General features: G+C 44.5%; 2 protein-coding genes across 2 annotated transcripts in view; both read right to left on the reverse strand.

The window, feature by feature from the left end:
- Positions 1-9,051, reverse strand: part of MTHFD1L (methylenetetrahydrofolate dehydrogenase (NADP+ dependent) 1 like) — a 139,947-nt gene extending 130,896 nt beyond the window's left edge. The window contains exons 1-6 of the mRNA XM_054279702.1: positions 8,917-9,051; positions 6,251-6,301; positions 6,116-6,169; positions 2,146-2,270; positions 1,015-1,115; positions 19-143 (exon numbers count right to left, since the gene is read on the reverse strand). Of these exons, the coding sequence (XP_054135677.1) occupies positions 19-143; positions 1,015-1,115; positions 2,146-2,270; positions 6,116-6,169; positions 6,251-6,301; positions 8,917-9,051 (591 nt within the window). The remainder of the gene's footprint in view (positions 1-18; positions 144-1,014; positions 1,116-2,145; positions 2,271-6,115; positions 6,170-6,250; positions 6,302-8,916) is intronic.
- Positions 9,052-10,518: 1,467 nt separating this feature from the next.
- The window catches only part of PLEKHG1 (pleckstrin homology and RhoGEF domain containing G1), a 125,882-nt gene continuing 122,131 nt past the window's right edge, over positions 10,519-14,269 (reverse strand). Inside the window, exon 20 of the mRNA XM_054280196.1 lies at positions 10,519-13,715. Coding sequence (XP_054136171.1) covers positions 12,619-13,715 — 1,097 coding nt within the window. The 3' untranslated portion in view covers positions 10,519-12,618. The remainder of the gene's footprint in view (positions 13,716-14,269) is intronic.

The following is a 14,269-nucleotide window of genomic DNA, read 5'->3' on the forward strand; positions in this document are numbered from 1 at the left end:
AGACAGAAGAGCACTCACCTCACTCTGCAGCTGTGGGGCTCCCCAGTGGCAGCTGAGCACGGCGGCTCCCTGGCGCTGCAGCACGCTCTGCAGGGCAGCTCCTTCTGCCCCGTGTGTCCCCACCAGCAGCACCTTCTTCCCACCTGTGTGACACAAGGCACGGCTCTCAGCCACCCCCAGCGCAGGGCACCAGCACCAGCAGCTGCATGGAGCTCCCCCAGGGCTGCAGCACTGCAGAAGGGGCTGCAGAGGGGCTCAGAACAGGACAGTGCCCTGTGCCTGCACCAGCACAGCAGCTGTGCAGCACAGCTGGCTCTTCTGGAGCCTGTGCAGTGACAGCAACCACAGGAGTTTCCTGGTGACTCTCTAAATTCTAGTAAGCAAATACTGTTCTTCTGGCTTTTTTTTTGCACAAATCCTTTCATTCATGTTTGTTACTAAGTACATTTAATCTCCTGTTTACAGTTCTGCTACAGAAATGCTTGCTTCAACAGTTAGGAATCATTGTAAGAGAGACAACTTCTGACACACTGCCTTAAACCAACAATGTCTTCACACACACTAAACCTGCTTGTTTAAATCTGTCATTTCAGTGTCAGCACTGACACAGCACAATCCAAACGAAAGGATTTGCTCAGCAGCAATTTACAGACAAACCTGGGTTTCCCCAACTCCTCACACTAATCAAGACAATCAAGTGAAATCCCCAACTGATGCTTGTATTTTCTGTTTGGAAGACTCACATGTCTTGTGTGTCTTCAGTGAAATTAAACCTCCTGATGGCAGCTAACCTCTGCCTAATACCCAAAATCTGTAGGCCTGAGACTGTTTCTACAAATACAGCATTCAGATGTCACTGAGCAGGAGGACACCTTGTCACTAGCAGGAGATAAATACATGTCAGGTGGGAAAGCAACACAAAAGAGAAGACACAACAAAGTCAGATTATATTTGGCTCATAGCCAGGATTAAAACAGGCCAAAATTAATGTAATGATTGTGATAGAAGGCTCACCTATATCTTCAAGAAGCTCCATCACAGCACACACTGTAGGAGGAACCAGACAGTCACAGACATCACCATGTACCAAACGTCCTAGGTTTACACTGGATAATCTGCAGTGGAAAAATATGGCAATTTAACATAAAAAAGAGCTTGCATAGCATAAATCCCCAGCAATGCTTGTAACATGGCTAAGAGCTAAATCCCAAGAGCAAACATCTCTCACAAAAGCAAATCCTTTGGCAGTCATGTACTGCAGCTAATTTGTATCATCCCACACCTCAGCTAGACAAACACTGAGCCTCAAGAGAGGCCAGGAAAGGGATCTGAGTTAGAATGAGTAACACAATCCCAGGATACACAGGCAGCTCTTTACTTGTCACCATGTCACCCACAGCACACTGGGCACAAGCACTTCAGTGGCTGCAGTGAGACCAGACTGGCTGCCAGAGACAAGCTGGCAGAGGAGGGGCAACCCAGGTGTTCCCATACTGACAATCTCCTGTACTCCACATAATGCAAAGGTTTTTGAAGGATTTTTAGATATTTTTCCTGACATGAAAAAAAAAAAAAAAGAAGAGAGTGGGATAAAAAAATGGTAATAGCCTGCAGCTAAGAGCAGGAAGGCTACAAGAGCAGCAAAATGATAACTCACAAACCTAAATTACACCAGTGGTCTCTTCTGAGAGCAGTACGACTCAACACTGATTGGAAATCTGTGCTAATGGGTCCAAACTATTATAGCTTACTCTCTCACCACAAGAGAGTGCTGTAAGGAAGTTAAAACCTCTCTGCAATTTTTCCATCAATCCTTCTTGTGAAAATTCAATACTTTGTGCCTACCACTTGTATTACTGAAGTGATGAAATACCTTAAGTATCGTCAGTAAATCAAGATTTCATTTCTTATTTCTTTGAAAGGACTATGTCCTGAATGTACATTATGTAAAAAATAAAAAGATAATGCCCAAAACTACTTCAGCAAAGACTTCTCATTGATTCAGAGGCATCTTTTATCACTGCTCAATAGCACAGCTAGACACATTGACTGAGGAATCCATTAATGAAAAGCAGAGGAGAAAACTGATTTTACAGAGCCATCAGGCTTGTGCCTGCTAATATTATTTCTCAGTGCTCCACTTACCCATCCACATCCTTTTCTGGTTTCACAGCATTTAATACCTTACTGCTGCATAAGCTTTCTGGGAGGTCAAGAGCAAGGCCCTGCACGTTAGGATCCTCATTGAGCCTCAAGATTTCACTGACAATCTAGGAAGTTAATAAAAAACATTAAAGATCAGAACAACAGATAAAAGGAGAATATGATTAGAATGAGGTAAAACCTGTAATTTTTTTCAATTACTTTATGGCCTCCTTGGCTTCTCTGGCTTATTACTGTAAATTCCAAATGAAAAAGCTCTACTCAGTTTGTTATCAGTGGCTTAACAAATTAAGCCACCCTGACTCTATTCTAAACATCTTGCAAAGCAAACACATATTATGTGACATTGTGCTGCCAAAAGCAGTTTGTGTTTCAGCACTCCAAACCTCAGCAAAAGCCTGTCACTGTAATGGCTTCTGAAGTTGCTTTTAGACACAGGGCACCTGAGTTAATACATAGGGCAAAACAGGACCAGATCAGACCCCAATAGAGGGACAAAAAGCTGTAACACTTGAAAGAACAATTATACAAGAAAAAAAATCATTTTATTAAACCAGCATATATGGTTAACAATTTTCCTTCTCAAAACACCCCAATCCTAAGAGCTGGCAATTGCCTTGTGAAGAACTGTTAGGCTGAAAAGGCACCACAGAGAAGTTTATGGAGTTCAAGTTCTGAACCAGATGCAAGTTCAAGTGGTTGATAATTGGTCATATCTGAGACTGTCCTACCGACCCTTGATTCCCTCCTCTCTAAAATATAATGCTGATTCATGCTATTCTGCTGTGACCAGAAAGAATACAAAGGAACAAAACATGTCAAACATGTTTTTTTAGGTGAGAAATGTTATGCAACCATGTCTTCCCATCCTATATACAAAACCACTGTGCAAGCATCATAAAGCTTTATAATAGAATTGGATTAATATCCAACAGAAAAGGATTATAATTAGTTTTTTTTCCCCCTTAACTAATACCATGCCTTTTAAAAATGCTTTTCTTGTAAACTATTCATTGTAATTGTGAACTCTATTACCCAAACACTTGATATGCAATCAACCTTAAGCTAGGAACTAGGCAGGAGTTAGATTAGCTGCAACTCTGAACCAAGAGAACACACTACTTTCATGCTAAACACAGATTACAAAAGCATGTCACAGGTACAGAAATGCCTCTTTAGTTTCCTGACTCCTGGGGCAAAACCAGGCATATTTAAGGTCTCATGGCACTTGACAGCAACAGGACTGGTATACATTGCACTAGAAAGGGTGAATGTATATGGACATGAAAATATCTGCATTTTTCTTTTAAAAATCCCCTTTGATATGGTACAAAATGCTGAGAGCCTACGGAGCAATTAAAAACTCAAGCTGTATTTATGCCTCCTGGAAAAGTAATTCACTTTTCCATTTTAATTGCATCTTACTTTAATTCAGCTTTCCATCATCACAGCTTTTAAATTACTTATAACTCATGCAGGGTAAAGTAGTATAGTATTAACTTGACTTTATTGTACACAGGAAGTTATGACAAAACCCAAATGTGCATGGGATTGAAATCCCTCCCACCTTCCCACACCAGGGAACACAACTGAGATGTGGATTTTAGCAGATGAAGAAAAACTGCCATAGTGAGTAAGCAAGACAGTCAGCAAATCATGATAAATTTTATTGGAAATAACTTCCTTTAAATAAAAGAAGTACCCCAATTTTCTCTTTAAATACACAGCTAAGCCACTTCTAAGATACGACTTCAAACTAACTGCAACTACTGCTGCACAGTCACTGTATTTTACATATTTCCTGCTATATTACTCAACAGATAAAATGCATTTTCCAACAACAAAGTGTATTTGTTTTTCATTACAAAAGCCCCCTCTTTTTAAATGGGTAGCTGACTATCCATAATCTACAAAACTTCACAGTAAATTCCTTTTAATGTACCTGGAAGCAGTTCTTGAGATTACACTGCAAGGCAGTAACATTTTAAGAACAAAGTGTACCAAAAAACAAAAGAGCACACAGAACTCACAAGCCTGCAGGATTATCAAACTTGCCAAGCACAAGGAGGCCAGCTGATAACAGTCTCATCTTCTACAATACATTCCTTCACTGTTTAATTTTCACATGAATTTCTATATTTAAAACATAATTGATATTAAGTGCTGCACCTTCAACAAGGCAAAGAATTCAGGCCTCTAGTTATTTGGGGGGGATGTTTCTTTTTTAATACACAATTGAAACATTAAAAGATCAATAGACAAATTCAACATCCCCTTCATTTCCCCTCCCTTCCCCATATAATCATGCAATCTATAATTTCCCTGAATAATCTGGGTAATAATCAGGTACAGTCAGAAGAGCAACTGTGGGAGACACGATGCCTGAGCTGGTGTGGGGTTCAACACCAAGCACAAACCCAAAACATTACTCTTGATTCTACCCCAGCTTGCCAGGGAACAGCAGACATGCCCATTAATTCTCTTTTTTCATTCTTGCCAGTAAGGGGATGTTATGGTTTAGGCCTGGCAAAGCCAAGGCCCCCATAAATATACCTTTTACCTGATATCTGCTGTGAGATGTGGCCAGGAAATAAGCAAAGCAGGCTCCAACTTAAACATAAAGAGAAGTTTATTAACTAAACTACACACACAATTACTAAACTACACACACAATTACTAACCTACACACACACAGGGAAAAAAAAACAAGGAGAATGAGAACTACACAGAAACACTTCCTTATCCTCCTCCCACCAAATTCCCAAACACATTTACATTTCCCAAAAAATTATCCACACTCGGTCTGGCACCACCCTTTGGAAAAAAAAATCAAATCTTCAGCTCATAAGGGATAGACGGAGTCCTTCCTTGTGCCACGGACTTCTTGTCACAATCAGCAATCCGCCCGGTATCTTGCTACCTCGTGACATCTCCTTTCCATGCCGAGGTGCTCTCACCACCTGGCATGGGATGGGGCAGGGGCCTGCCTTCAGGGCCTTTTAAGAATGCCTCGTCTCGTTCCAAGCAGAGTACAGTCACAATCCTGGGACCTCTGTCCCCCCCCATGTCTTCTATACCCCCTGGGGCCGAGGGGTCTCAAAACCAAACTCTCTTGACGCCGAGCCTCCGCTTCCCCCTGCAATACAGCCTCTGCCTCACCAGGAAACAGTCCATGGAAATACAACAAAAAAGAGTCCAGCAAAAACTGCCACTCCATCTTCCTCCATTCCTTCAACATCTCTCTTCTCCCTTTGCCAGACCCTCCTTACTGGCCTAATTTTCTTCCTTCATCTTCCACTCCTGTCCCTTTCCCAGGAAAGGCAATGTTCTGCGAAGCCTTCATTCCCCAAAGGGTTAAAAGGTCTCCCAGGCGGCCGGACTGCCCGCTGCCCCCCCCCCCCTTTCTCCTCCCAGCCGTGCTGCCTGCCGGCACATGATATCAAGTTTCAAGATATACAGTTCGAGCACGGGCTGCATTCTCTGGGGGGGGGGAATAAACTGGTCGCTCAAGGGTCTGCCACCCTTCCTCCGAACCCGGGCCTACCGTAGATGGCCCACGTGGCTCTCCCCTCCCCCAGCCCAGCCAGAAACTGGGCCGGGGGAGAGACTTCTTCACGCCGGAAATCCCAAGAGGGCTCCGAAGGCCAAGAGCCCTGCTTTTAACCCCTTGAGTTCGTAGTCTCAAGAGGCGGATCCAAATGTCCCACTGGTCAAACTAAGTGCCCATCTTAAATTCCAATTACCCATTGGTAATCACAGCAAAACAAAATATCCCAGATGTCCCATTTCCGGTCAAACCACGACAGGGGATAATATTTGCTATTTAAACCAAGGCAATCCTAAGCCTAATTTGAGTTACCAGAGGTCAATCAAAATAATAATGAATGTCAGTAATAAATAGAAGTTTATGACAAAAATGGAAAAGGAAGGCTCTTTCAGGTACTTCAGTTACCTCATCTTTGGTGCTGCCTTCAGGAAGACAGATGTGAATAACATGTAGACCAATCTGTTGAAAGAAAAGACTTAAAATTACCAAAGGGAAGGAGCTCATGATTGTTAACACATGTATGTATCAGCTAAATCTTACCTCTTTGGCCAAGTTCTTGTTTGCTTCTTGAGTCAACTGGTCATTATGTGCCTGGGGGAACAAAACAGTAACTGAGTTTTAAAACAATACATTTTAAAAATGAATACATTAATGCACATCTATGCAAGAAACACAGTGACAATGTCTGTGTCTAAAGTACTCAAACTAATAAGAAACAATTCTAAGAAAGAAGCAGAAGGCCATCCCTGATAATCCCTAATAGCTCAAGACTGCTGACAGTGAAAAAAAGAGATTAAAAAGCACAGGCTTCATGGAGAGGCACAACTCCTGTGAGGGAAGGAGGGCTTTCCCTCTATCCCTCCCTGCACTGCCAGCATTCCTGGCACTGCACCACCAGCATCCCACTCCCCAAATGTCACACCTGGTGCTGAGTGGCAGCACAGAAGCTGCCACACTGAGGACACTGTGCAGGGCTCAGTGAGAGTTCTAGGGACAGCCCAGCAGCTGCTCCCCTGTGACAGCAAATGTGGGACTGTGCGCCCACACTGACTGCTCAAGAAGTTTAACTGGGATGGAGCCACTGGTGGTACCACACTGTCGCCTGTAATGTCCCTGCAGCACTGGCAGGTGAACACTTACCTTGTGTGAGTGCAGACAGTCCCTGCCCTAAACCAGCCCCTATCAAAACCCACTGAGCAGCACAGGTGAGGCCAGAGCTCAGCACATGGGCTGCACAGTGCAAGGGCAGGGCAGGAGGTGCAGGGGAGCCAGTAGTGCTTTGCTGAGCTTTGCAGGGCAACAGCTCCACTGTTAACCATCATCCTGATGCTTTACTTTTCAGTATCAAAAAAATTAAGAAGCACCCCCCATCATTTTTTGCTGTTGCATAGCTTCAACCAAGGTTCAACATGGATAATGATAAGCAACAGAGGTATCAGTTTTGGCATTGATTCAGATTCAGTTGACTCAAGAGGAAAAGGACAGTCCTAAAATCATTCCACTGCAGGTTCAGCCTGCAGCTCCTCATTCCCAGCCCTGCAGAAGAGGGGGTGCCCTGTCATGCCAGCTGCTGTTACTCACAAGTAAAGCAGGTGACTCCCCTGCCCTCCCTCTGCTCCTCTGGGCAGATGTGGCACATGGGGAGCAGCACAAACATTAAGGCTCTGCCCACACTACTGGTAGAGCAGAGCATGCAAGAACATCTGCACACCAAAGCAAGTTTTCTTTGCACCAACAAATACACATTTAAAATGGGCTCTGCTTCAGTCTTCACAACTAGACCAGAGTCAGAGTGGCTGGAAAGCTGGAGAACAGAGCTTGGGTGAATTTTACCCAGAGGGATCTAGGCCACATGTTCCTACAGGCACCTCACGAGGCAGACCAAGTGAGGTAAACAGGGACAAGAGGGACATCCCTTCTATTGTGCCAGCACAAAACATGCATGTGGCCATGCAGAAAACCAGACCCAGGAGACAAACATGGTTGAAAGGAAGTGTCTTTAGACCCCTTGGGCTGGAGTAGATCCCAGTCTTAGTCCAGATCATGGTGCAACTGGCTGGAGACTAACAAGAGTGAGAAAAAACAGGTCACTGCTTTTTCCTATCAATCCTTAAGCTTTAGCCCTAGAGGCTCTGTGAAAATGCAATTATCAAGAAGGGTGAGAGATGACAGAGTCTGTTCAGACAGCCTCACTAAAAGACCTTCTGAAATAAAGCTGTTGTTGCATTACTTAAATTCACTATCAGTACTTTAAAAATACTTACAGTTGTGTTTTAAACTTAAAACCTACTGGGTCAGTTTGAGTGTGTGCCCACTCAAAATCAATACCACCATCCTAGGAAACAGGACAATTACATTTTTGCCAGCATGGCAGTGGGTCCCCTCTGAATGATAAACATCCCTAATTTTGTGGCTTTCAAACCTTCAGAAATCTAAGAATGAACAACTTTCAGCTTTGCAAGGATAGCAATCCTCATCTCTGATTTTGATTGCCTATCAAAAATGGCACCATCCGTGAAATGGAAATCTCTTCACACAGCATTAGTGAAACAATGGTTCTCAATTCTGCAAGATTCCTTCACATCAGAAAGTGCTGCTACTTCTACAGGATGCTGACACTTTACACCTATTTCACACAAACCCTTCTGAGCTGACTGGGAGTTTTTAGTGTGGTTTTCCTCTCCTTAGAAGAGCAGGAAGACATTGATAAGCTGTAGCTACCCAAAGGTAGCATGGCTGACAGGGAGCAAAAGGGTCTTTCATTAATCCTGGCATTGTTATTTCAGGAGTGGGAAGTGAAGGGAGCCCACATTTTCAGGAATGTAAGGACTTTGCTCAGGATTGCAAAAAAAGCTTCATGCTAAATAAAGGTTTGAGAACACTAATTCAACTATTAAGTTAATCAGCTTAGACAAGGTGTGAGAAAAAGTGATCCATACTTAAAACAACGAAGATTATATTGGCAAAAGGAAGAAGGGATAAAACTGTTCCTTTCCTTTGCAAAGCCTTGCCAGGCCTGAAGAAAGACAATTTACCATCTGGTGGAGCTACCTCATCCTATTGCTTTGCTTTATAATAAAGTAGACAATATTCTTTATAATAAAGGATTAAAATTACTTTCTGCAGGGTGTGCTTCTCAAGTTTCAGACAACTAATGGTACCAAAGGAGATCTCTCACAGCCAGTGAGTGCACAGACATACTTTACCTGAATAATGGCAAGCGTTGGCTCAAGCCGGGGGTTTTTTCTCTTAAGAGAGGCCAAGGAATTCTTTGCATTGTCAGTAACTTTGCTGCAACACAGTGACAAGCAAATCTTTAACAAAATAAATCCTCCTAACATTAGTGGGCAGAAACCAACATTAGTCAACAATGTAACAGAAATGCTTGGGCTTGTAAATTTTCAATCTGCAAAGTTATGGTTGGATGTGAACTGTGAGGGCTGATGCTCAGCAGGCAGGTACAGAAAACCTCAAAAGGCCATTTTTTTTTTTTAATAGGTATGTGGGGCATTGCCCTGGCATGCCCAAAACTTTATAGCTAGGCTGTGCTAATTCATGAGAAGGCTTGTCCAGCCCCACCATGGGAAGGGAATCAGCACCATGAGCTGTCTGATCAGCTCTTGGGTGAGGTGGGTCCTTCATCCCCATACCCTTGGCCAGGGCAGTGGGAGATGCAGAGGCCTTTACAGCTGGGGCTGCCACGGCTTAACCCGGGCTATACCAACCCCTGGGCAGCAGAGAGCCACTTTCATGGATGCCTTTCAAAACCACTGGCAGAAGGGAGACAAGGCAGCTCTGTTTCCCACATTACTTCTTGGAAAAACTAGTGACAGCCAGGCACTGGGAATGCTTTCTGGAAAAAAAAATCTGGGTAAGTGGCGGCCAGCTCGCCTCTGTTAACCTTTTGCGGGTGCAGGTGGGCAAAGAGGAGACCCCCTACAATATGTCTGTCTGTCCCCCATACCAAGGAAGACAAACAGAGAAGAACAGCCTGGAGTGGATTTTTGACAGCTCCTACCCTTGCAGAAGCCAAGGACCAGTTCAATTCAATGTCGTTGCAAACTATCCCGTCCAGGGCTGAACCGGGACGAGAAGGGACCAGGGGCACGTTTTCCAGGCACACATCTGCGCACCGCCTCACCTGAGCCACGCCACATGACGGCAGCTCTGCCCGCTCCCAAAACGCCACCAAAACCAAAACCCGGAGCAAATCCCGCCAGCGCTTCTGGGCGAAGGGGGGCATCTTCCTACGGGGTGCCCCAAAAATCCCACCTCAAAACCCAACCCGACGCACCCGGGGAGGGCGCATCGCCCAAATCCCTCTCACCCCTCCTCCCTGCGTGCCCACACCATCGCACCCCCCGGTTGCATCAGCCGGCGCTGCCTCCCCACGTGCGCCTCTTACCGGGCGGCCGCGGCCGCGCTGCGGGCCCGGGGCAGCGGCGCGCTCAGCCCGCGGCGCGGCGGCAGCGGGAGCGGCGGGGCTGGAGCGGCGGCGGTGAGTGCCGGGGCCAGGCAGCGCCGCAGCGCCGCGCTCCTCATGGCTCCGGGGCGCCCCGGCAGCCGCGGCGGGCACGGGGCAGGGGCAGGGGCGGGGGCGGGAGCGAGGCCGGGGGCGGGCGGGGATGGAGCGCCGCCTGCCCCGCTCCCCGCCCCGCCGCGCCCCCGCTGTCGCTTCCGCTTTTTCTTTGCAAGAGAAAAACTGCATCCACATCACCCCCGAACAGCAGCTCCGACAGGATGAAGCCAATAACTTCATTCTTGCGCGCCCCGCAATGAAAAGCACCCAAAGCTTTTGCATACTCAACGTTTATTAAAAATAGTATGAAATGGTCCCTGGGAGAAGTTACAATACTAGTAAAGTCCCTTTTTTCTGGTTGGTTGGTTCTTTTCCCCTCCCTCCCAATTCCATTGATTGCATGAGATGCGAGTTAAACATTCTCCTAAAGCCGTTTAAACAAATCTAGACGCGCGCCCACAGATTTACCTTCTATTCATATTTACAATACTTTACAAGCTATATTAAATAAATATGGGCTCTGCTACACCTCCGCGTCTTAAATATGTACAACATTATTTTTCAGTCGGATTTTACTAGATAGACAGGGGTCCTATCACAGGGGCTGTGCTGACTGTAACAAGTACCCCTGTGGTACGAGCTAGTAAGTACCATGACCAACCAGCCCTCAAAATAACAATTCCTAGCCAATGCAAGATACGTGTGGTAAATAATTTAGTCAGTTCTAATAAATTCAAGTCCTCAAATCTTAGTCTACAATTATTTAGCTGTACACTAATAACTTCAGTTTTTCCTCATGGTAACCAATGTAGTAAATAAACAGCTGTTCTGGAAGTACAGTGCTCTGTAACTGAGGGGAGTGATACGTGGTTAGTAAAAACAGTATTTCAATGAAATTCCTTTGTTTATTGATATGTTTAACTCGGTACTGGCTTTATCCATGTAATCTGAAAAATGTAAGCACCAAAAAAGAACAGCAGTCACACAAGATGATCAGTGTAGATGTATCTAGGCTTTCCTTTCGGTACAATGTTTTCAAGTAACAGAATCCAAAACTGTGCAACAAAGATGATGAAGGGGAGTTAAGTGTAGATGGTACTGGAAAGCCTGTCCTTGCTCTAAATGGCAGCTTTTATTCTACACACTATTTGCAAAAGAATGGAATGTATTCTCATTTTTAAGCTACTTTTTTATTGTACATAAATTGGATTAAAGTCAGCACGGACTGATTTACAAAAGATATCTTTTACCTCTCTCTGTCAGGAAGTGTCACTTCCTGCTGTAGGAGATGCATGCCCTGGGGACTGCAGCTTGTCACTCAACCAGCAGTATCACTGAACCACCCTATGGGCCAAATGTGCCCCACAATTAGTATCTCGCCCAAGAATCTGGCCAAACCTCATTGTCTCACAGGGTTACTGACACTGGGGCTTGAACAAGTGCCCAGCAGCTCACTGCGAGTAACACACAGCTTTGTTTCAAACTCTACCCAGCAGCTTTTGACAGCTGGGTGCTGAGCTACAAGACACTCAGATTTGGATTGTTGTCACAAATGCCACCATCACTGGAGGTACCAAGACTGGCCTAGCCCTCTTGAAAAGCAGTGCAGCTCGCTTCTAATGCCAAAACCATTCCCCAGGCAAGGACAGGTTCTCATAAAAAGGTTCTCATAAAAAGCCTCCACTGCCTGTCTTCTGCCTCCTATGCAGTTCCAGTAAGTAGAGAAGAGGCTTCAGACACAGAGCTATCAGCTTGGCGCAAGAACTAGGACTAGATTTTCTTTAAAATGTAAGAAGCTTGCTCTAAAGTAATGTAGTATATGCATTGGTCCCACACACTTGGAATCTGCCTGATGAAAAGTAACGTGCAAAAAGGTGTGTGCAACTGCACACGTAGCTGTTGGTGTAATCACCAGAACCCTGCTCAGAAATCTGAACAGTCACAGGAGCAGCTGCCCAGCTAAATGCTCCTGTATGCAAGCAGAGTAATCATACAGGTGTTTTGGATGCAGAACACTGGACACCAACTGGAAAGTCTAAATACCAAAGTTTCCAAATGATAAAATGGCTTAAGAATCAAATGTTATTACACCTGGTTGGATGGCAAGAATCAGGGGGTATCACACCTAAGAAAGGAAGAGATGTGAAGGTCCAGTAGGAGATGAGAAGTTCACATGTGCTGCAGAGAGACCCCAGACAGTGCACATGGCCTTTTTCACATCCAGGATTCTAAACCATTTTTTAAAAGATACATTTTGCATCTATTTACAACATTATTGCAGTACAATGCCTGATAGTGTAATATTATGGAAATACGTGATGCCAGTACTGATTGTCCTAGTATATATTCTGTCATGATAAGGCAGTACAGCTAGAAATTACTGAAAGCATCAAGCAAAGCTACTTGAACTGAGACACTGAAACTTTTCCCTTAAAGACTGGACAATATTCTGCTGATTAGGAGATGGTACTCTCCATAGGTAGTCATTCAGTTTATCCGAATCACTGTAAGCAGTCAGATATGGGGTAAGTGTGTGTTTGCTGCTGGCAGACTTTGCAGGAGTACAGGAGACAGTTTTGCCACAGAACATTTCAGAAGGAACAGCATCTGTGTTACGCAGTTTAGGATCTGATTTCCTTGTCTGGTTCTGAGAAGTCTCCAAGTCAGATCCCTCATCTTCAGACTTTATTTCAACATAGTCATCATCATCCCCTTCTCCGTCTTCAGAATCTTTGAAATTCGAAAAATAGTTCTGAGTAGCCATCTGTGCTGTCAGAGGGGAGGCTCTGTTCACTCTTAGGACCTTTTGAGAATCCTGCAGAATCATATCTGAATAGTTTTCAGGGATCTGCTTTCTCATCTCAGGCCCTGTATATCCTGAAGCAATTCCAGGAGTTTGATGGCTGTTGAATCGAAAGTTCCTATTCAAATGGAGCCTTTTCTTATCAATTTCATTATTATATACAATTGATTCTCCAGACCTGTTGACCACTATTGAGGAAGAGGACTGTGACCTGCTGTATGTCTGTGGTTTTACACTGCTTACTCTCCTCCCCAGCGAGTTATAGACGTGATCTTGGTGCAAGTTTTCTTTGTTTGGCTGGCTTATAATGGCACTCCACCTCTGCGCCGGGACGTGCAAACGGTTGGAAATTTGAAGGGAAGGCACTGAGCCAGCTGATGGCAACTGCTTCAAATTGCTTTTTGTACCAGCTTCTGTAAATGAGTTCTTGGAGTTTGGGTCCTGGGATTCGGAGCACGGAGAGAAGTCGGCCAGCTCGCCGTTACTGTAGGTAGAATGCAAAAGCCAATCTTCTGCTCTTGAGCAGTCACAGGCAGGCTGGGAACGGGGAGGAGACATGGGTGTGGAGAACCTCCCAGCTGATGGCTCCTGAGGAGTGGCCCCGGCTTCCTTCTGAACCTTAGGTGTACTGTCTCTGAAGACAATTTGGTCATAAAGCTGGGAATATTCAGCTATTCTGGCACCTAGAAAGAAGAGAGAATTAGCTTAGCAGAGACGAGGAATCCATTTCAGCAAATCATGCAAAAATTTAAAAATCTCAAAACCCTTAGTATTAAAAAGCTCTTAGAGAAAAGCTTTCAGTTGTGTCAATAAATTTGGCCTCTGCAAAGTAACATGAAACACTGGAGGCCTTTGCATCACATTTCAGTACACTTTGTTGAGGAAAAGAAGCATAAAATATTTTGCTACAGTGAGCAGTCACGCAGAACACAATGCAGCACATGGTTCCAATAATATGCTGCTTGTTTCATGTTAAAATGGAAAAGAACATTCTAAAAATGGCCTGGTAAATAAGATATTTAGGCAATTTTAAAAATATCACAAGAAAGCAAGAATGACACTCTGGTGCATGGAGTCTGCTGGCTCCCCATCTTTCGTTTGTTTCAATTGATCATGGACAAAAATAGTTCCAGACCTGTTGCATATCCATGACTTTGCACATTCATTAGCTGATAGAAAGATTATCAGTTCTTTCTTATCTGACCACATTCCTTATGCTTATGGGTATGATTTTGAA

Source organism: Melozone crissalis, unplaced genomic scaffold (assembly GCF_028551555.1).
Source record: "Melozone crissalis strain CALT ecotype California unplaced genomic scaffold, PUWL_Pcris_2 ptg000027l_1, whole genome shotgun sequence".
Lineage (NCBI taxonomy): Eukaryota > Metazoa > Chordata > Aves > Passeriformes > Passerellidae > Melozone > Melozone crissalis.